General features: G+C 37.9%; 1 protein-coding gene across 1 annotated transcript; it reads right to left on the reverse strand.

Annotated features, from left to right (window-relative positions):
• Window positions 1–1,726: 1,726 nt before the first annotated feature.
• Window positions 1,727–20,123, reverse strand: LOC140243880 (calcitonin gene-related peptide type 1 receptor-like). Its single transcript, XM_072323550.1, has 12 exons — window positions 20,026–20,123; window positions 17,412–17,522; window positions 16,005–16,108; window positions 14,551–14,636; window positions 13,280–13,406; window positions 11,357–11,510; window positions 10,479–10,539; window positions 9,367–9,430; window positions 8,666–8,751; window positions 7,414–7,549; window positions 5,950–6,087; window positions 1,727–2,424 (listed from the first exon to the last, which is right to left on the reverse strand). Exons 1-12 carry the CDS (start codon window positions 20,051–20,053, stop codon window positions 1,948–1,950), a joined length of 1,572 nt encoding a protein of 523 aa, XP_072179651.1. The 5' UTR covers window positions 20,054–20,123; the 3' UTR covers window positions 1,727–1,947.
• Window positions 20,124–23,554: the final 3,431 nt, after the last annotated feature.

Genomic DNA, 23,554 nt, shown 5'->3' on the forward strand with positions numbered 1-23,554 from the left:
CGGAAAGAGCAGACTTTAAGCTTTAAAATGATGTATAACTCAAATCAAATGGACTCTCCTAACCTATCTAAATAATTGGAAAGAAAGCGCAAACTCAGGAAAAGTGTGAACTGATAAAAGAGGCTCTGAAGTACAGTGTCTATTCAAGCGCTTAATCTTTACCACACCGTGCTGGCTGTGCGAGGAAAGGGACAAAAAACAGGAAGTAAACCACCAGAGTAACAACAATGAAGGGATTATCAGATTAAGCTGAAATTAAGCATGCCTCATTAACACATTCTGTCCATAATTAATGCCAACTTTCAAAGCAATAGCACTATCCTTTCAAAAGTTATTAGAGTTGAAAGTGAAGAGTGTGGACAAGGTTTTTCAAAAATGAAGAAGGGATTCTAAAGACACACCTAATCACACTATTCTACCAAAAATGTTCGAGATAAACTGCTAAAAAAACCACACTTTCCTGCCCGTTTTATGATACCAAATTTTAGCATAATGTAAAAAAAGACCCGCTCTTTCAGAAAATATGAAAAAGTCAAGTTCGGCTAGGTTGACCCATTTCACTTATGTTCAGTCTTCACGCAAAATCAGTGTGTGCGACTTTATGTTCGTTTTGAGGTGCATGGTCACATTTGGGAAATGATGTCACAAAGCAATAATTGTGTCATCACAAAAACAATTCTGATATCGCTCACTGCTTCGTACAGTCACTCTGTGAAATGTAACAATTTCTAACAAAACAATTGTGACATCATAAATGAATTCTGACATCGTGCACTGCTTTGTACGGTCAGTTAGTATCGCATCCACCACGTGGCTTCCCGCCTCACATTTCCCCTTCTGCTGTTAAAATTTTTATCCAAAATATAAAACATATGTACTCTGCCTAATTTCGAGCTTCTAGTTAAAACTATAGGAGTCGGTGCTTCTAAAAGGTATTATTTATTTCGGGACTGCGCCCCTCATTGAATAGTGTTACTTTAAACAGAAACTCTCAAGCCGATGTGTGTTGGTATACTAATGATCGGTCATGAATAATTTTACGCGTTGGGCAAAGTAAATACTGGGTCAAGTGTACGCTCTCAACCAGACATTTGATTAGGATCTGCTTCATTTTTGACATAAAAAGAAAAAAAAACATAAACGACAATTATATATATTTAAAAAAAAAAGTCAGGTATAATTGACAAGGAAATGACTTCACAGTGCAAACTGTACGTATTGAATGTCTGGGTCGAATAACTAGAATGATCGCCAACATTTTGTTTAAACAACAACGGCATAAAAGAGTGCTAAATTACGAACGAACGAAAATAATATTTCAACATCCATCGCCATGATGAGCCGGCCAAATCACGAGTTGGACACTTGAAAATCAGGCATGCGTGACTATGTACAAACTATTCCAGAAAAGAAGGTTCCTCAAAAACTGGAATCAAAACATACACATATTAAACACGGCTGTCAAGCTCACGATCGATACAAAATACCACAATTTTGCGTCGAACGAGCTGCTTCATATAATAAGTAATGACTCATTGCTTTTGTTCTTTTTGATGTACACCTGTTATCGATTACCGATGACTGCTCAAATGTAGCAATTTCGGCTAGTCACTCTACTTGTAATGACATCCCACCTGTTGAATTCCTCAAGACAATGGTTTCGCTGACTTTTCGCATCCCATGACTCAGCACACGATTTCGCCTGTAACTTACATTGTAGCCCATTTTCAACAAGACTCTGAAGTCTCTATAGCAATTGTTCAGAAACTTGCCACATTCCCGCAGGCATAATTTGGTTGAATAGAACCTATAACGTGTGTCGAGAAGTACGTAACGTCTGATGGGCAGCAGGTGACTTTGTTCGAGAAACTCGAACTTCACTTTAGATATCATATTCAGGTCTTTGTTTTGATCTTTTCTTCCCAGAAGAAATTTGTGAAGCTACGTTCACACTTCAGTCGTTCTCGTATTCAAATCGACACTTTCCATAAGGGGACTCCCAACGTCAGCATTATCGTCGTCAAGAACAACGTGGTCGTTGACGATATCGCCGTTCGCCTTGTAAGTGTAGTTCTCGACTTTGACCTCGGGTATTTCCTCAATTTCTGGAGTCTTCGACAACGAACTCATGCAGCTGCTCGGCCTGTATTTCACCGAGAGGCTGCCTCCGCTGCTGCTACTGACGCTCACCCCGCTACCCGCGCTGCCCCGTTGGCCGCTGCCCGGCGCCGACCCGTTGCCAATGAAGTTCGGCGATTTCTTCAAAAGCGGGCAGCCCTGATCTGTGCCGATCCTACCGCCCGAGGGCGACGTCACTGTGCAGGCCTCGGTAATGGTGGTTGTGTTGGCGTACCTGCCCCGGAAGTCACTGTCTCGACGCCACCAGTGATGGGCCATCCACTTCCGCCGGATCTGCATTTTGACCTACATTGATCATGTGACAATATGGCAAATGTTGTTTACCCAGTCTATAACCAGGAAATGATAAGGAATAGATCTAGCATAGCTTCGTATAAGAGCTGCTTCAAGTTATTACTGCATCAAGGTATCAAGGTAAGGTACAGAAAAATGTTAGATAAAAAGTTTGGCTCACGGTTAAAGGAAGAAATAAGAGAAATAATAATAAAAAGAATTATGGTAGAAATGCTGAAGTCAGTTTCTCACATGAAATTATATTATGAGTAAAGAATGTGTGTACAACATTTTCTACTCCTATCTGAGCAATACCATGAATCAGTTCTAGAACCAAGAGTAATTACGACAATGCTTATCATGTAGGGGAAAGAAAGTTGATGAATTATTATTTGCAATTATACAAATGGTAATAATATTATGAATAACGATACAAGTTTTAACCTAATTATACAACAAGACGCTAAGGGGCGCTGGTAAATGTGAAGTGGTCTGAGAAGATTATCTTGTGGTTCCTAGGAATATCAATTTTGACATATAACGAGCGAAGGAAAATTATGTTCAGGTGTCTGCTTTTCACTACATAATGGTTTGTAATATATACACAATATAAATATATGCAACATACTATGGCGGGTAAGGGACACAGAAAAAAAAAAAAAAAAGAAGAAGTGTTGAAGGAACATTGCGTGATAATAAAGCAGAAAATAGAGCAGATGGTACAGGAATGATAGCAAACATAAAAGTAAGAAATAGAAGATTAAACGCAAAAGAGATAACAATTTTCCTAACGTGTTGATTCAGCGTAGCAAAGTGCTTCGAACAGAATATAAACAAAGAAGAGAACGGAATAAATACACAAGCAAAATATGGCCAAAACCCCAGTAAAGTGTGAACTGAGATACCCAACGAAAACGAAAACAAGGACGAATACTAAAGACGCACACCTCTTGTTCACGGTCAGCTAGAGAAGAGTTATAATAAAGGGGACAAGTTACTGGACTGACAGTTTTAAAGTTTGGCACGGAGAGACGTTTAGCACAAAATGCGGAACGTGGACTTAGACTGGTGTTTTATTGCGCAGTGCCAAGACACAACTTCCGCTCCGTGTTGATAAAGATTGATGACACATGACGTCACAACATCCATATTGGGGAAGCTCTGCTTTAGAAAAAAATAGAAAGCGTCAATTTACAATCGATTATATTAATTCACACACCTTTCTGTTTCCTATATGCCTATATGAAAATTGGGTCTTATTACACGACGGAATGTTTTACATTATTAATGCTGGCTAATATACACCTCAGGTTAATTGACGAAGAAATCTCAAGCAAACGCCATGGCGTATTATTTAGGTACACGTAGATATGAACAAGCAGGGTGATATTAAAACAAATGTACTACCCAATGGGCAAGACATATTTCTATTAATTTGTCAAATTCGATTAGTTCTAATGAAACTGATCTCAAAAAGAACGAAATAACAAAATAAAAAATAAAGGTAAAAGGATACAAAGCCATGGAAGATGGCTTCAAATGATAACTACAAGGCGTGGTACACCACAAACAATGTAAAAAAAAAAAATGTGTTTTGATATCTATAACAGCACAAGATGAAATGTTCTGGAAATATTATGGTATAAAACTTCACTATAGAGGACTGGTGTCATGCTATGGAATGAAATGAAACGGCAGATGAATGGCGTGAAGTCTACATGGTAAACACTGGAGGGGCCGGAGCTCGTTCGGTTATGATGAAACATGCCAGCATGCTTTCAAACTTCCTTTCATACCTCCGATATCTAGTTTGATCGGTTACATCGACCATCGTAATTAAGGTTCATATCGACATCGATATTGTCACATGGGCGCCCACGACAACCGACCGGTTGACTGTCGCACTTCGCACATAATTGCTTTTCTCTTGAATTGTGCCCCTTGCTGATCCGATTTCGGATTATCAGACGCTATAATAATATGCGCATCAACCCTTCCTCTATGAAGGCAAACTATAATTATTCGTATGTCCGGAGAGTTACCACACAGCTGGTAATGAATGTAACCATAAGCCCTGCTTTATCAAACTGCAGAAACTGTTCATAGTAAAAAGGTAAATAAATGCCTCCATAAAAGAATTGGTAACAGTGCAGGCGACTGTCACTATTACGAAGTCCTCGGGACCATCAGTTCTCTCTAGTCATATCGAAATTTCTTTATAGCTGAACAGTAAAATATACAAATATATTAATTATTATAGATGGTAGTTTTAGGGAATTGATTTGTACAATGTACTTCGTTTTTACGAGAATTTCGTTATAATCGTGTCCGTTATCGGGAATGTTCTATAAACAATTGGTGTGTTTTGTATATTTGTGTTATAGATTTTTTTTTTGCTTTGTTCTCTGTCACTTTTTCTTTTTTCTTGTCGAGTCTTTGTTGTAACAAAATAATCTTCAGATGGTTTCGTATCGTCACTGCATCGTATATAACTGATTGTTTTGGGCAAGTGAAATACACAAAACCTCATAATGGAAGAAAAAAAAATGTGTCCCGAGGAATTAAAATGATATTTCTGTCTCTTTCCGCTATTATTTCAATACTTACCTGAAGTGTTCCTGGGACAATACAAGTCACTGCAAATGCATCAATGATTCTTTCAGTCCATTTTCTGAATGGTCGCTTTCGGTGAATCTGCAACATTGGCCATGGACGTAGACTTCGACATCATTATTTATTTGTTTGTTTGTTTGTTTGTTTGTTTGTTTGGCATGTTGGAGACTGTTGCAGTGTTTGTTGTACTTCTGAATCATCTAGAAACCCTTAGATAAATGGATCGAAAAAATTTTATGGGCAGGACGAGCTAAATTCCAGAAGTTTGCGTTGTGAGAAGATTGCTAATAAATCTTTGATATATCGATGACAATTTTTAAGCGAACGATATTTTTTCCTCTCTCTCTCTTATACGTTTCCCCCTTTTTTTTCTCTCTCTCTCTCTATCTTGTTCTTTTTCATCAAAATGATATTTCGGGTGAATTTGAAGTTGTCTCTATTTTTTTTTTTTTTTTTTTTACAGAAAAGTTTGCAAGTTTGCAAACAATCAATGATGCTGATGAAATGCACACGTACAGTGTGCCATTCGAGGGGTTATAACTCTTACAATAGACCTATAAAGTAATACGTGTCACTTAACTGTAGCAACATAAAGATTGCACCAGTAAAACCTTCCCTCACGCTGCGCCACCGTAGCGGTCGTGTTTAAGCTTAATAGTGCATTGACGTTAACTCAACATAACAGGCTAGGCACACGTTACCACGAAAACATCTCTACAGCATGTACTAAAAAATGATTATAGTTAAAAATATGCAAACAGGGAAAAGGGTGAAAAACCAATCAAACAGGACGGAGGGCACTATGAGATGAAGTAACCATGGCAACGATGAAAAAAAAAAGAAGAAGTAGCTTCGGTAGGTGCGCTTATCAATTTACTTGTTTTTGCTGTCTTTTTTGTTGTAATTACCGGACCGTGAACTAACTTTGGTTTGTCGGGGAGGGCTGGCTGCCGAACCGAGAGAAGAAGAGGTGTGTGTCAGGGCAAAATTAGTGATGCACCTAGACAGAGTTACCATTACCTCGCCGTTGAAGAAGCAGAAGATGCATGCCACAAAGAGACCCTGAAATGGATAAAAGGAGATAATGAATTATAATAACAGCAATATGATACTGATGCTGCTATTCCTCTATTCGGAGTACTACTTCTACCATTACTACTACTTTTACTACCACTTCTACTACTACTACTATTGCTACTAATACTTTTACTACTATATTACTTCTACTTCTACTACTAGTATATACTACTTCTACAACTACTACTACTACTACTACTACTACTACTACTACTACTACTACTACTACTACTACTACTACTACTACTACTACTATCCCTGAAATGGATAAAAAGAGCAAAATAATACTGATGCTGATATTCATCTATTTGTACACTACTTCTACTTCTACTATTACTACTTTTACTATTACTACTACTACTACTATCCCTGAAATGGGTAAAAAGAGATAACAGCAAAATGATACTGATGCTGCTATTCATCTATTTGTACACTACTACTACCTCTACTTCTACTTCTACTACACTGTACTACTACCACCATTACTACTACTTTTACTGCTACTACTACTACTATTACTACTACTTCTACTACTACTATTACTACTTCTACTACTACTATTACAACAATTACTACTACTTCTACTACTACTACTACTACTACTACTACTACTACTACTACTACTACTACTAGGAGGGCCCACTACCACTACTGCTGTTGCTGCTACTACTACTGTCTTTACTGTACTGCTATTGTTGCTGCTACCACTACTGTTTCTTCTGCTTATGCTACTACTAACACTTCTAACAATATACCTATATCAACTACAACAAAAACACTAATACTGATTTTACAAAAGACAGTATGACTAATAGTACGAGTATCAATATTTGCAGAGTACCGCATTGATAAACTCAACAAAATCAACGATATCGATGACGATGCTATATTTAAATAGTAAAATCTTACAAAAGCAGTAATGGTAATAATGACAGCGATAATGTTGGTACTATAATGATCTTAAGTATCCGGCGCGCATCTCTTCACACCTGCCCGAGGATGAGGATGGACATTATAGTCAGTTCCACTCAATTCAATTTCATTCTATTTTCGACAAATGCCTATTACACATTATCATCACTTTGTTTGGTAACAGACAATAAGGCAAGAAAAACTATAGGTGAAATGAAAAGAGTCTACAATACATAGTTGTGAAACCTTATTAGTAGTGTAAATCAAAACATTTTGCTGAAGGAATCTAGTTTTCAAAGTTGCTAGAGGGACACACGGATTTTACATCTCTCGCTATACAACGGGGGTGCTCATGTCCATCAAGTAGATCTATCTCAGCATGAAGGGATAGTACTTTACCTGAAATGATAACATTCCCGCCATGACGTACTCAAAGATGTCTTCCGCGATGGTATCGGGTGGGGGAACGACGGGGAGGATGATGTAGTGGAGACCAAGAAGAGGCAGTAGGATGAGTGTCGCACGGACGGCTCGCCTGGAACATGAACAAACAAACAGACAAACAAGCGAGAAGTACCCTCAGTTATTATAAACAGTGATCACGTGTAAATCGCACATAGGTCTCCCATTAGAAATAACAGGCTAGGCTCGTTTTCTGTCCATCAGCGAGTCAATTTTACATTGTGCACATAATACAGTGCACTCCTATTACAACAAACGTGATTATAACGAATTCTTATTATAACGAAGTAAAAAGTTAGGTTCCAACATTGTACTTCATAATACACCTATACACTTAACTGTTTGGTTGTAAGGAAATTTCGATATAACGAAAGAATCCGCCAGTCCCGACGACTTAGTTATAACGGAAGTGCCCTGTAATACCTTTGTAGCCTGTGATGAAATCTCTCATTTGAACTCCAATAACTTGAAAGGGACATTGAAAGAGATTTCAACTTCCAATGACATCACATGAAGCGGATTTAATGAATCGGAAACGATTGTTTTGTGTTGTTTGTTTGTTGTTTTTTTTTATGTTATTATACTTGTGGCAAACATTGGCAAAATATGCCATAAGTGAATTATGTCCGTTATATGTGACAAGTCCTCACGAGAGCTTTATAAGTCTCTGAGTGTCGATTTCATATTCAACTCACGCTTAGTTTTTCAATGTTATGCAATACTTTTCTACCTTCGGAGAAAAAAAAAAAGGAATAATACGGAAAAGGTACGAAATCTGGCGGCCACATATTTTATTCATAGTTTTTAGCCAATCGACTATGAAAATGTGGACGTAGTCAGGCCATATGTGTTGAATTGACACACTATCATATTATTAGCAATAATCGTACACCCCCCCCCCCCCACCGACAATATCAAAATATTCAAAGACGTTAAAATTTAGACGTGAAGGAAACATCTAACTGAAATGAGCAATCATCGACGTCATCAATTTTCAGTCGAATTGCAGATCTCGTATTTTCCTCAGCTGTTATGCCTGCGACAATTTGATGGCGGGTCACAAACATACACTCATTTGGCAAACGTATGAAAAAAAAAATATTTGTATATCATATAAAAAAAAAGTAAATCGAAGTGATCTGCCTCCTGCGAATATTTGACGCTGGTAGTAACAACCCGTCCAACTTACGTGTAATTCTTCGAGCCAGCGATGGGTGTCGCTCTAAGTTTGGTGACTAGGACTCTGACGATATTGAGTAGTAATATCAGATTCACCTGTAGAAAAAGAAAAAAAAAAGATTAACTGTAAAAAGGGCATTGCAAAAAAAAAAACAAAACAAAAAAAAACAAGAAACGATCCAATCCGGTTACTCAGAGACTTAATCTGTTTTTCAAAGATAGTGAAGTTGTTATTTTATTCTATTCTATGTATATTCGGTATTCATCACTTTATATAGCAAATGACTTGAAATTCATGATGTCCGATGACAGTTGAGAATCTTTTTTGAGAAATGATGGATTAAATGGAACCTATCAACCTAAATTAACCTAACCTAACCTAACTCTCTATAAAGCTATCTCAGCTAAACTAAGATAAACTAAGCCAACGTATACACATAATCTTATCAAACGGGACCAAACTAAACGGGACTAAACTAAGCCAACCTATACACATAATCTTATCAAACGGGACCAAATGTAGACTAAACCCAATCTAATTACCTCACTTCAACTATACTCAACTCCATTCATCTCAACTTAACTCAATTCAACTCAACCCCAACTCAACTAATTTCAATGATAATCTGTGGTCTCTAATTTCATTTTCCTCAATAACATGCTCGCGTAGCTCTATGTTGGGTGTGGAGTAGGCAACTAATTATTACTCACGGCAAGGACGAAGATGATGAAGCCAGCGATCAACCACTCAAAGGGTGTTCCACCGACCCAGCAGCTGGACGCAGAACACAAACGGAGAAAGAGATTGACGAAGAAAAACAGATAGTCATTAGTCAAGAAACATAATCATTTGTTGTAGCTTGGTATACAAGTATACAGATACATGGGATATATACACATAATTCATCTTATATACCCGCCAGTTCTCGAATTATTCAAAGTCGTCTTTGGATGGGAATTGGATATAAAGGTAAATCTACTCAGATTTTAAATCGATTTGTCAACATCGTTGTCTTTCAAACGATTTGAAGGCAAAGCGTTCCACAACACTTGAATAGTTCCAATGATGTATTGAAAAAAAAAAAACGGTAAAAGTAATCATTCAATATATTCCACTGTCTATGTGGATACGAATCATTACCCCCATGGAAAGACATAATGTATAATAAGAACATAGTTGTTTCACATTCTTTGGGTAAACGGAAAAAAAAAATATGTAGGGCCTAAATAGATTATAGAGTTACTCAACTGTCGTACTGGTATATGTTTTTGGTTTCCAGAGTATTGGTTTATCTGCTGTAGGTCCACAGTAAATTCCACAAATATATACAAGGCACGCAGTCATTTCGTCGATGAAATGATTATTTTGTAACAAAATGACAGCATTTTGTAACTAACATTTCGTTAATGAAACAATCATTTTGTCGACGAAATGACCAATTTCGTAACGAAATATTTCGTGCGACACTTGGCGCTCCATGGTTTTTGTCCATGGTTTAAACCATGGTTTTATTTGTACCACTTTCGTGAATCCGGGCCATTATGTATGTGCTGTATGATGCTAAAATATTGTACGAGTACTCTGGAATGCCCCTGGGACTGTTTGAGACAGGAGGGCGGAACAGCAGGGCAGACCAACAGGGAAACAGAATGAAACAAACAAACGTACAAACCTCTACACCCTTTGGCACTTTGGGGTGGGAGGTGGGAGCATAAAGACATGATAATTGATAATTATCGTTCTCCGAGTAAACTACTGTAGGAATCAAATAATGGACCTTCACACGGATCGATGGGGGAGGATAAATAACCTGTGCACTTACGGGCCGGGAGGTTTCAACGCCAAGAAGGTTCCAAAAAGAGCAGCCGGGATAACAGGTATAACTGTAATTTCGAAGGAGAGAGAGAGAGAGATGGAAAGAGATCGTGAGAGAAGACATACAGAGAAGAAATGAAGAAAAATACAATATTCTGTCATTTAGGATCCTATGGTTACTATCAATATTCTATCATTTTTTTTCGAAGTTTGCGGATAGTTATATCATTTTCATTACTTTATTTTTCATGACAACGTATAATTACTACAAGGTTCCACAATTATAATATTATTTTTCTCAATTTCCTTTGTTTTGATTTTGAAACCTTATTCCCTGATACCAAAGAAAGTAAAATGTCCGTTCTTTTCGAAAAATGCAATTTGATTTGAATTGAATGGAATATTGAAATGATATTGCTAAAATTGTCGTCTACAGAAACGTCCTGTTACCCATAAAAAAATTCATCTTGGAATAGTTGTCGTTAACCAATCAAAAGTTTTGCCATTATTGTCATATTGTTCGGCAACATGATTACTGAAACCAGGCACATTCTACCCTGCCATCAAATGTTTCCGGACTCACACATATAAATGTCTTATCGTTTCGTTTGCCCGTCATTATTACTTACTGTACTACTCATGAGGAGACCGCATTCTACAAACTAGGCTTTTCAGTAGTTCCCTCCATTTAAGAAAACTTTTCCGAAACGATTCAGTTACAGTTTGCCCATGCAACTATGTTTTGTTTTATTGTAAAAATGAGTTGTATTGACTGCGATTATATATGAAAATGTCATAATTGTCCTCTATACCTTTGTTGGAAGTGACACAGAATAAAATGAAATGAAATGAGATAAAATGTAGATGATAATAACGGACTCCTACCCCATCCGATGATGTAATACGGTAGGAGCACGTGGTTTTCTGAGAACACAGCTACGACGATGACGGTATGGAGATAGAGTCCCTCGCTCAGCATCCAGAAGTAATTGCAGACGGTAAAATAATGCTTCATGATATTGTGTATCCGGCAATACACCTGCACCGTGAGAGAGAGAAAAAAAAAACAGAATGTGGGGGTGTATTAGATGATCATTGCGATGCCTGTAAAGCGGAATTGCAAGAATGGCATAATATATCATGGTTTGGTTTTATACGGGAAGTTTCTACCATAATATACATGTGGCTTGAGTGAACGCAGCAGTATTTTGCAGCAGACATCAGTGAAATTTTAGGAAAATCGGACAATTTGTTTGACAGTTATGAATAATTAAAATTCGGTGCCGCCATTGCTGCTGAGACGTTACTGCAGAAAATGATATGAAATATGAAAAATAATAAAGAGAACTTAACAGAATGTATCTTCTTTTACACGAAATGTACAGTTCTTTCACTTGTTTATATACCGCCATCTGTTAAGCTTAATGTTATCCCCTACCCCCTTTTTTGTTGTTGTTGAAAGGATTAAGTAAATTGCTCTTTCATTGTTAAAAACTCGTTTTGCAGAATTGTGTTTATGATATAACAGATAATTCTTAATAAGTACATGTATCGGGTGCTGTTCGTTATTCCGAAGGTTCGATGTTCCGAAGGTTCGTTATTCCGAAGGTTCGTTAATCCGAAACACACAAATTCCCTATACCTAGAGGTTCATTAATCCGAAAATGAAAAAAAAAAAAGGTTCGTTAATCCGAACATTTGTGGCGTTATTCCGAAGGTTCGTTATTCCGAAGATTTGTTCATCTGAAAATGAAATTCGGAAAAACGAACCTTCGGACTAAGGAATCTTCGGACTGAAGAGCCTTCGGAATAACGAACCTTCAGAATAACGAGCTGTAACCCATGTATCATCCTCTTTATATCGCAGTTGCGTCTGCCATGGCGTCATGAACTCCTCCAGTCTTCTCATCTAAAGATGACGTCACTTAAACTTTGCAAATCCATAACTATTGAACGAATTGTCTGATTTTCCTCAAACCTCACTGATATGTTCTTCCTATGTTTCTGCATTCTTCTAATTAACATAATATGTTCGGTGAATTCAACTTCCTCTTTAAAGTTATATGACACAACTGTGTCGATGGTGGAAGAGTCTGTCAATTTCATGGGCACCACATAGATCGATTCAGACAGATTAGCCGTCAGGAAAAAGAAAAAGATAATCCGTTTGCGTCTGTTTGCTTCTTTTTTTCTTTATTCTTTTTCTCTTATCGTTTCTGAGTGCTTAGATGTGGCTTTTCTATAGCCAAGATGTCTGATAACCACTCATGACAATACCCATGGTAATTTACACATTTTGTAAGTGACCCGCTACGACAAGAGGATCTGAAAAATGGGCATGGTCGATTCTCTGAAATTGACACGACATCATTCACCAATAGTTCTTCTGTTTTAATTCAGTAAACCCTATAAAACATGCCTTATAGATTTACGCAAGTTAAACAACTGATGATTATTTTCCTTTATGATGAAAATAATATCTCAAACGATATGTTTTAAGTCGTGTTATGTTTTATGTAAGCAGTCGTAATTTCAGTCGCTATCCGTCGCTTTTAAATTTTAGCGTTGACACTGTGTTTGTTTAATTATGCCTGTCCTAATCTGCACGTACATACAATGTAGTATTCATTTTCCCACACGCACTTCAGAAATGTAACTTGAAGGTCATGAAACTATACGCAAAAAAGACAACAACAACAACGGTAAAAATCAGAAAAACAGACAAACAAACAAACATCGGGAAGCAAGCGATTAAAAAGTGCAAAAACTTATTCAGCAACTAGTGTTCAATAGCGAAGGTCAACGTACCCCGTCCTGGCGAATGACGGTTTGGTTACCGACCACAAAAACAAAAAATGTGATCTGGAAAAGGGCGTCCAAAATAAAGGAGAAGAACAGATTCTTGTGGATCGTCACGCGTGGACAGCTTAGACTCCTGGAAGAAAAAAGAATAAAATGATAGAAAAGATTACATCTGAATTGAAAATCACCAATCAATTTTATAGGATCACCGAGGTGTGATATGAAGGTGTTCGTCTGTGAAAAACTTATCAACACTTTTCGTTATATTAATTGCTCAAATAACTTGAATGCTTTGATCACATTAACAACCACAAAAACTGCCGAAGGCTCGCCCTACTTGGCAACAACTGACGAATTCTAAGTGAATTCTTGCCTAACCAACTTAATTTGACTGAGCAGTTACAATATATATATATATATATATATATATATATATATATATATATATATATATATATATATATATGTATGTATTTCGTTTATTACTATAGGCTGTGGGAAAAGAGATATTTACCAATAATGATACATTAGAAAAGGATAGTAAATGTAGACTAACATTTATCTACAGGAAGTAAAAATAATAACCATGATCACCTCATTATTGAGGCAAAGATAACAACAGGGCCCTCTTGAAATATATCTTTCTATTTATAGATGATCTACATGAAATGTCTTAACTGAGGAGCACAAAATAAGACCATAACGTCATGACTGTATCTATTAAAGAATGTTATAATCGTTTTGGACATGCTGTGGAAAAAAAATATTATCAAGTTATGTGGCTGTCCTCGTGTTGTTCTCATGCTGTAAGAGCAGCAGACAGTGGACTTTATCATTATGTTATGCTAATTAAGATAAAACGCCGTTTGGAATAAAAAATATAGAAGTTAAATACAATGAAAATATCTCGAAAAAGGACGAGTGACCATTCGTTACTATTTCCATGATTTCAATAATGTTCTACAACAGTCGACTTGATCTGTCAAAATAGAAAGACTTCCCATATACTTATTTTCAATTTCAATTTCAATTTCAATTTTATTTTCGTATTTCTCGATGAAGAATACATGATATAACAAAATATGATAATACAGAATGTCCAGCTTGGATACATGCATAAAGAAATAGGAATACAAACATAATACATAGCGGTCGATGTGTCATTCTCATTCAAAGTAAAGGATGCAAAGAGAAATCGCTTTAGATCTAGAGGTATCTAGAGGTATGATAATTTTATTATTGTTATTAAAAATATATAGAAGTAGAAACATACTTACCTGAAGTAGAAGAATATAAAGAGGGCAATACTCAAAGCAATGATTGATGATCCGTAACCAACATAGAACACTATGAGGACTTGACTCTGCGGGAAAAAAAAAAACAACAACAAAAATAACTGAAAAAAAAACGTATTGCAGAAAGAATAAGATGGATTAATATGAGAAATGACAGAAAAGAAATGACGTCTATAGGGGGAAATAAGGGAAGACAAAATATGATTGACGTTTTAATTTTGACGGGGAGAAATGCGCATTCTTTATGTCCTAATCAAATTCTTTCATTTGAACATAACTGTCAGCTTTAATTAAAAAGGTTCCTTGCGTTGCCATGGAAACATTTATCACTGCTATGTTTGCTACTCTGCGTTTCTTTGATATCTATCTTGTCACGTCACTGCACGTGAAAAAGATGTAGCTTGACAGGGCTTGACAGGCAATTCTGTTGCCAAGTTTTCGTGTTCAACAAGAATAATGAATTGAAGTCATAATTTTGTACATTGTAATCATTCAGAATGTAGACAGTGATACATAAAAGGCAAAAATAATGGATCTTATTGCTCTACTCATATACAGGTGGCATGATAATCCTAATCTCTCTTGCTCTTATCTTTCTTACTCCATGATGTCTACTATATCCATAAAATATTAAGAAAGATAAAAAAGAAAATTAATGATAGTAACTATCATGTATGTAATTATAATGATGATAAGATCTTATTTATCCAAAGTAGCCTCTTCAGTGTAACCACTGCTTTACCAGAGGGCCCTGCCATTACTATAACCCCAACGTAGCAAGGTACCCATTTATTACACCTGGGTCGAGAGGGACATTGTGGGTAAAAACACCTTGTCCAAGGACGTAAGCACTGGGCGGGATTCGAACTCGGGTGATCCGATCGGGAGTCGGGAGTCCTCACCACTATACCACACTTTCCATGCATTCTAACGACTTTACTTATATTAGTGTCATTCACAATAGCCCTAGATGGTGCTGAACATGGAACTTCCAGCCCTCTCCCCCACTGTTATTTTTATTCATAATCTATTTTTACCACAATCGTATACCGTGTATTTCCCAATCAGTCAGTTTGTTATAATCATTGTCAATGCCTAATAAAGCCCGATAAAGCAGAAAAAGACAACATTCACATCACTAATTTTACTCTCCTCATTTATTTTGATCTCCCGAATTCTAGTGGAGGTGACCCGTACAGGGTGTTAATGATGATAATTATGATAATGGTGATCGCTCAGTGGAAAGAAACAAAAAATCAATACGTTTCTTGCCAATCTTGTCGACCACCTCCCAAATTCAGTGTATAGTCAGGGAATTTGGAGAACTAAATAACAAAGCAGCATTCATGGTGTCCAGTAACACCAGTGGATACTAGATCGTGCGTATCTACGTACATGCTATGGAGGTGAAACAAGCACCTCGCTTAGACTCTTACCCTTCTTGGCGGTGTATAGCAGGCGGAGTAATTTGTCCAAGTTTGGTTGGTAATGTGGCTGACAAACCACGTTCCGTCTTCATTGCACTTCTTTGTTGCATTTTCTGCCATATTATAGGGGACAGGAAAAGACAGTTAAACGCGTCTATATTAATTGCATGATTGTGGAACGAAATGCCCAAGACCAATATTAGCATAAGAATGTTTTAAGCTCCCTCGTTGTAAACGGAACCCAAACAGTGTTTGAATGGCTAGTTCTATTATAGAACTATAATTATATCCATTCGAAGACTGTTTTGGTTCCGTTTACAACGAGGGAGCTTTATATGACGCGGGGGGGGGGGGGGGAGCATGTAAGATGTAGCAGACTTTTGACGCATTACCGTTACAACAATTACAACGAGGAGGAATTAATTGACTACGAGAATCGGGCGTGTCATGAATGATTAGTATACGTTGATATGAAAGGGATTCAATATCTCAGGACCGACGTACAACATCACATTACCACTGGATATTACGGGTAAGTTTCTTCCTTCATGCCGGACTTTAAAGGTACATACTAACATAGACCGTATAGGTTCAAGAGGGCACTGTTGCGTGGACCCATGCAGTGCCGTGTATACGGCACTGGACCCAATTATGGTTGAACGCATTAGTGGCATGTTCCGAACATCCTCGTAAAGCCAATTCGTGCGGTGAACATGTCGAACAGGGTCGAAATAATTGCAACCTCGGTCCGCCAACTAGCTACGAATTCTTCAAAGAGAAAGTTTGTTTGCTAACTGATTAGAAGTAAGCGTGCAAATACGACATCTGCATGTAATGCAATTGACAGTCAATTAACTTTACAATTTCTATCTTCGTCATGAAGATCACTATGCCATTTAACAACGCTCTCTTCAATCCAAGGTCAGTTTAGACCCTATATTGTCAATGTTCCCGGGATTCCTCTGCTTGGGTTTGTCTCACAACAACAACAAGACAGGCCAACAGGAGACGAAATTACTTTCTCTGCGGCGATATATATACATGTAATCCTTACAAACGTGATGATTAACGAGTATAAAACGTGTTAATACGGCGTTTTCTGTGTGAAACAACGCGGGGGAAGGGGGGGGGGGGGTAAAGGCATGTGGATGAGTTGAAAAAAGGAAACGGTAAAGAGTATTGTGTATGTGTGTGTGTGTGTGTGTGTGTGTGTGCGTGCGTGCATGAGAGATTTTGTTCGATGGGTTAGGGGAAAGATAAAGAGGAACAATTTTTTTTTTCCTCTGAAATCTTTGACTCGTTACCCTCTTACGGGGTATTCGCTTGTGCTCATTGAGACTTGCGAAACAAAGCGAGGTATAAAGGGAACAAGAAAAAAAAAACAAATAAATAAGCAAACAAAAGCAGTCTACTCACTTGCAGGGTTCGACGACACAATCCACCACGGACAAGGTTGCACAGCGACCTCTCCTGCCCGAGTGTAGTTCCAGCAATCCCACAGGTCAAAGGTCAGATTGCAATACAACCCTGTTAAAGTATTTTGAGTCAGGAAGAAAAGCAAAATCAATCACATAAAATCGTGCAGCGCGTAATGTCCCTGGAAATACAACGATCAACAGCGATCCATGACAAAATTATTGGTGGTGCCGTATCAAAATTACAACATGGCTTTAGAATTATAAGCAGCATACATGGCATATCGGGGAGTGTGTACTTTGTTAACTTCTGAATAGATTATCCTCTAAAGTCCCGAGCCAGATATCTTGATGGAGACGGTCGCTAATTCAATACATTTAAATATAATGACCCTTATTAATGTCATCCTTGCCACGTCGTCTAAGAGTGTATCATACGATCTATCACTTGATAATGTGGTATGTTTGGTAAAGCATACACGTATGCTCGTCACAGTGTCTGGGCATGTCAGGCATGTCAGGGGCGTAAGCGACTCCCGAAAGTAAGATAGTGAAAATTCAATTTGTCTAGCTAATGCGTAATTCCTTTTTCTTTCTTTCTTTCTTTGTATTTGCTGTCTTTGACGCTTGGTTAGCGAACATGCATTACGAGAAGATACGGAGGTGTCACCCCAGTGCCTAAATTAATCAGGGCAAGTATCTACTTGAATACAAAAAAACAAACAAAAAAAAGTAGCAGCGGTACATCATTCAGTAGCAATATCCTTCACACGACGAACATGTCAAATAAAGCAAAGTGCACCTAAACTTATACATTTTAAAAAGAAGGAAAACACTGCACTCATAAAATCCAAGCAATGGATTTTTTTTTTTTCTGGAGAATTTGACAATGAATAAATAATAATTATGAGAGTGTCTTGGAATGGTTGTAGGTCCGCAGCTCACTTAATGCGCAGATTTCTCCCCTTCTTTTTACCCTGGATTTCGTAACAGATAAACCGTTTATCTGTTACGAAATCCAGGGTAAAAAGAAGGGGAGAAATCTGCGCATGAAGCGAGCGGACCTACAACCATTCCAAGACACTCTCATAATTACAAATGATATTTCGATTACTTGCACTCAACATAGGACATGACTGAAACTCTAGTAAGGATGCTTTTGTTCTTCTTTTCTTTTTCTTCTTTTCATGTTTCTGAATGATACTCATTACTCATGATTAATTTCATAAAATAATTATGGGTGCTGAGCTTTAACCTGTACGTGCGCATGAGCACATAATTGTGTAAGTTCGTAGTCAAGGTGAATGATGTATACATTGCTCTTTAGATGTCCCAATTTTAGTGATATTTTGGTACAATTAAAGAGGAGGACTCGAAAAGCAGGTGGTAGGACAGAAAAGGGAATTTGAATAAAATACTTTAACATCATCCCTGTTTAAAAGAAAAATTAACATTGCACTACATGGTTCACGGTAATTTCAAGATACATGTACGACATGACTGACATCAAAGAATTCACATTTAATTTAGACTGGGATGAGCTCCCTGGGGACTCTTAAATTTCAGACCATAAAATGTCACGCTCAAAGCAAAGGTCAAAGCGAGAAGTCAACACTGAATACCAATGCTTGCTACTCTATAGCAGCCTTAACAATAATTCCCGTCTGTACTCTCCCCCTCAGCAGGCACACTATGTATGGCGGGGAAACTAAAGTACCAACGAGACATTTTGAGATGTATGGCTACCCATTAATGTGACTTTGACATTTAGTCGGGGATGTACAGTCTGCAAGGCTAACAATGTTACAGCTCCCCCCCCCCCCCAAAAAAGAAATATATATATATATATATATATATATTATATATGAAGAGTTTGTTTGTAAAAACCGATAAGTCAATTTTTGAAGATTTTGAAATACGGTCTCTGTCATAAAGTACAAAATAATACCTTTTAAATGATATATTGGTCACTACATAATTATAAAGGTATATTTTTGAAGTTATGGTCAAAAGAAGCAGAAATTTTCTTATTATTCTCTTTATTTTTCTTGACCTTTAATCGCAAATATCTCCATTTGACAAATATGGACTTATCGGTTTTTGCAAACAAACTCTTCATATGTATATATATATATATATATATATATATATATATATATATATATATATATATGTATATATATATATATATATATATATATAACGACCTTACAACAGCACATCACAGCTTGATTTGATTTGATTTGATTTGATTTATTTGTTTTACATGATTTTGCATGTTTTTCTTAAAACCAAAAATAATCTTAAGTCAATAAACCTATTCGACTTCAATATTATACCACACAAGACTTCCACAAACACTAGGTACACCCCTACAAGGGAGCCTTATTCTGATTTTACTTTTATCTGATGAACAAATTGCCCTACATCGACGGGAGAATTTAAAGAATTTTGATAAACAATGAATTTTGATATATATCTTTTATTTGTTTTTCTGTCATCTAGTAGCATATTTTTCTTCTTTATACCTTGTGGACTGGAAAATTATCTCATTGCGCAGTTCCCGGGTTACAGTACTGTTGATCATGATAATTATGTATTCAATGTAATCTTACCGCCGTCGTTCGGGTAAGGCTCGGTCATTATCCGGTCGTTGCACTCCAGCAACTTTTGAATGTGAGCTTCCCTCTCCTCGGGGAACTTTTGGTCTCCGGAGATGTCCGGAAGGAGGGCGTAGTCCCCACCCTGACCCTCTTCGGCCGTCATCATATCGTCCATGGCAACCGTTTGACCACTGACCACGTGCTGGAATAGAAACAAAGACAGGAAGAAGATAGGAACGACGACTAAAAGTGTTAACAATAAACACTTTTAAAAAATAAAACCCTTACAATACGGGGTCATCCCACTAGACCGACACCCACGAGTCATACAGCCCACGAGTTCGACATTGAAAACAGGTGCACGAGTCATACAGCTCAAGAGTCATACAGCCCATGAGTTCGACACTAGGCAAATAAAGCCCATGAGTTCGACACTAGGTAAAAATAGTCCACGAGTTCGACAGATACAACACGGCGCGTAATGTGTCGGACTCGTGGGCCTTGTTGGCTTAATGTCGAACTCATGGGCTGTATGACTTGTGAGCTGTAAGACTCGTGGGCTGTATGACTTGTGAGCAGCTGTATGACTTGTGGGATGTATGACTCGTGGGTGTCGGTCTCGTGACGTGCACCCTACAATACAGGTCTACACCCTTGCACCATTGGCTCATTTTAAAGTTCATATTGAACAAACCCAACGAAGGGCTTGCCGACTCATGCTCGGGCCCCTGTAATATGGTAATTGCACACATACTATGGAAACTTTGTGTCTCCTAAGGCACAAGAGAAAAACTGTGTTAGGGAGATATCTTCGTCGCGACGATATGAGACAAAAGATCGTCGCCAATCGTCCCCGACGATCCAAATTTTGGGCCTCATGCGCTCATTACTGCGCTATTTTTGGCTCATTATAAATATCAACAAAAGATGGTTCCGACGAGTCGGAACGAAGTCGTCTCTTTTCGTCGCGACTAATCAATTAAGGAGGTCTTTTGTCGATCGGCGAAGCGTTTCAGTGATTGTTCAAACGTCGCACATCGTCCCCGACGACTGCGTATTCAACTTGACTAACCGTTTTGTAAAGGTTTTGGTGATGGTTTCGCGTCGCTCATCGTCCCGACGATTGACCATTGAATTTAAATCACCGTTCCGCGGCGAGTTTGTTAATCCATAATTGTTCAAACGTCGCACTTATCGTCCCGACGATTGTCCATTCAACTTGAATCACTGGTCAGAGACGCGTTTAGTAATTGTTAAAGCGTCGCGCATCGTCCCTAGGCTTGCCCATTGAACTTAAATCACCGTTTGGTATGAGTTTGAAACGTCGCACATCGTCCCGACGATTTCTCATTCAATAATAGAAATTGCTGGATGCTGAGGTGTTTATTTTTTCTAACATCGCGAGTGGTCCCGACGATTGCCCATTGAATTGAAATTGTCGTTCAATGATTGCCACCAGGGTAATTCATCTTCTATGAAGCCTTGCTCTTATGTTTGCCATACTTGTCTGTAGACAATACAAAAACATCATAACGAGATCCGATGGCTGTCAGACTCCCGAAATTCTTGAATGAATCATGAAAAAAAAAAGTGATGAACGTACATTATTATCTTTTTACAAGTCCAGAGCTTGAAAGAAAACATCCGGCATTTATTTCATCATCGTACGGAGTTGAATATCATTGTTATTCATTTCCGATCGTCAAAGCAAATTTCCGACACTTATATTAACATCTTTCAGAGCTGAATGTTATTGCTATTTACTTTCGAACGCATAAGCAAATATCCGGCATTTAGATCATCGTACGGAGTTGTATATCATTAGTAGTCATTTCCGAACGTCAAAGCAAACATGCGATATGTATTTAATCACCGTACGGAGTCGAATATTACTGTTATTCATTTCCGAACGCAAAATCGAATTTCTGACATTAATTTTAGCACCGTACGGAGCTGAATCTTACCGTTATTCAAATCCAAAAGTATAAGCATCCTTGGTATAAGCAAACATCCGACATTTATTTTAGTACCGTACGGAGTCGAATATTACCGTTATTCATTTCCAAAAATAAAAACAACATCTGACATTTATTTTAGCATGTTATACGGAGTCGACTGTTACCGCTGTCCATTTCCAAAAGTAAAGGCAAACATCCGACTTTTTTTGGTGGCCCGACGTGCGTTTTTGGTGGCCCCGGTCCACCGAGCCACCGTTAGTGTCGAGCCCTGGTGTATACCTCACTAACCTCAGCTTGTTGGGGAAACTTATACTGCCATACGAGGGGAGATGCTTTCATCTCTTCTAGAGAGCTTCCCTATGAGCGAATGAAAATCTTTGTTTGGCATTTTCATTTCTATACTCCACCATCATTCGTTGTTTCCAAACATTTTCATGATGTCGGTATTTCAATATCATAATATTTTTCTTAATGTATTCCATTTTCATTCCTTGACCAAAGTCAGTAAGTCCGCCACAAGTACGGTAATCGCTACGTTTCGCGCAGTGCAATATGTGCCGAAGTGCGAAACACGTGGTTATCAAGTTCAATGAAACGCGCCGTCCATGCGTGCTTCTTGTTTGGTTTCGTAGTAGCTCCATGGTTACGGCAAAGGCAATAAACGGAGGAGGCACCCCGTATAGTGTTTTTCGTTTACAGTAAACAGTTTACATTCGATACAAATAAAGTCACGTCTTTTACTGTATGATGATCGCCAAGTCGGGAAGAAGACAGTATCTAGAGGAACTTCTCTGTTGATATGTCCGTTATGTTCATTCTAATTTTCACACGCAGTGGTACGCAGATTTTATGAGTGTGAGATCGAAAGAAGTTTCAATAATGTTGCCATGATATTATGTAAGCCTACTGTTGTGTAATTGGGTAGGTATAGCTCTTACACTATAAACTTCGGCTTGTTGCAGCGGCATCTAGGAAAGCGATATTTTCTTCAGCATTCGGGACCTTTTTTATATTATCATTATTTTTTTGACATGAGAGAGAGAGAGAGAGAGAGGGAGGAAAAAAACCGCCACCCGTTCAAGGGCGTATACAAAGCAAACGAATCGCAAAGTAGATCAACCCGGGGGGGGGGGGGGGGGGCGTTTCATCAACGAGTTCGTCGGAGGTTTTCACCGACAAATTTGCTATCAGCCAATCAGACGCAAGGATTTCAGTAGCTTTTAACAGTTGTCAGTGTAAATCACTGACATAAAGTTTCATGAAACGGTCCCCAGGAAGGTGGATTCATGGTACAATATTCCGTATGGCATACCAGCAATACAAACAGACACGTTACTGCAAAATAAATGATAGAACACAGCAAGCGAGCAGGCTAGAATCAAACCTCCTTTTGTAGGAAAGTCCAACAAAAGTCTTACAACATACCTGTAATAGGGGGTTCACACGTACACAAATTAGCATGTTACAGAACTCAATTTTTGTTACCCTTTAGCAAACTCCAGTCTTTTGCACATGTGGACACACACACACACACACACACACACACACACAACAGAAAATTAGTGCGAACCAGTAGCGCGATG

Source organism: Diadema setosum, chromosome 20, assembly GCF_964275005.1.
Source record: "Diadema setosum chromosome 20, eeDiaSeto1, whole genome shotgun sequence".
NCBI classification, from domain to species: domain Eukaryota; kingdom Metazoa; phylum Echinodermata; class Echinoidea; order Diadematoida; family Diadematidae; genus Diadema; species Diadema setosum.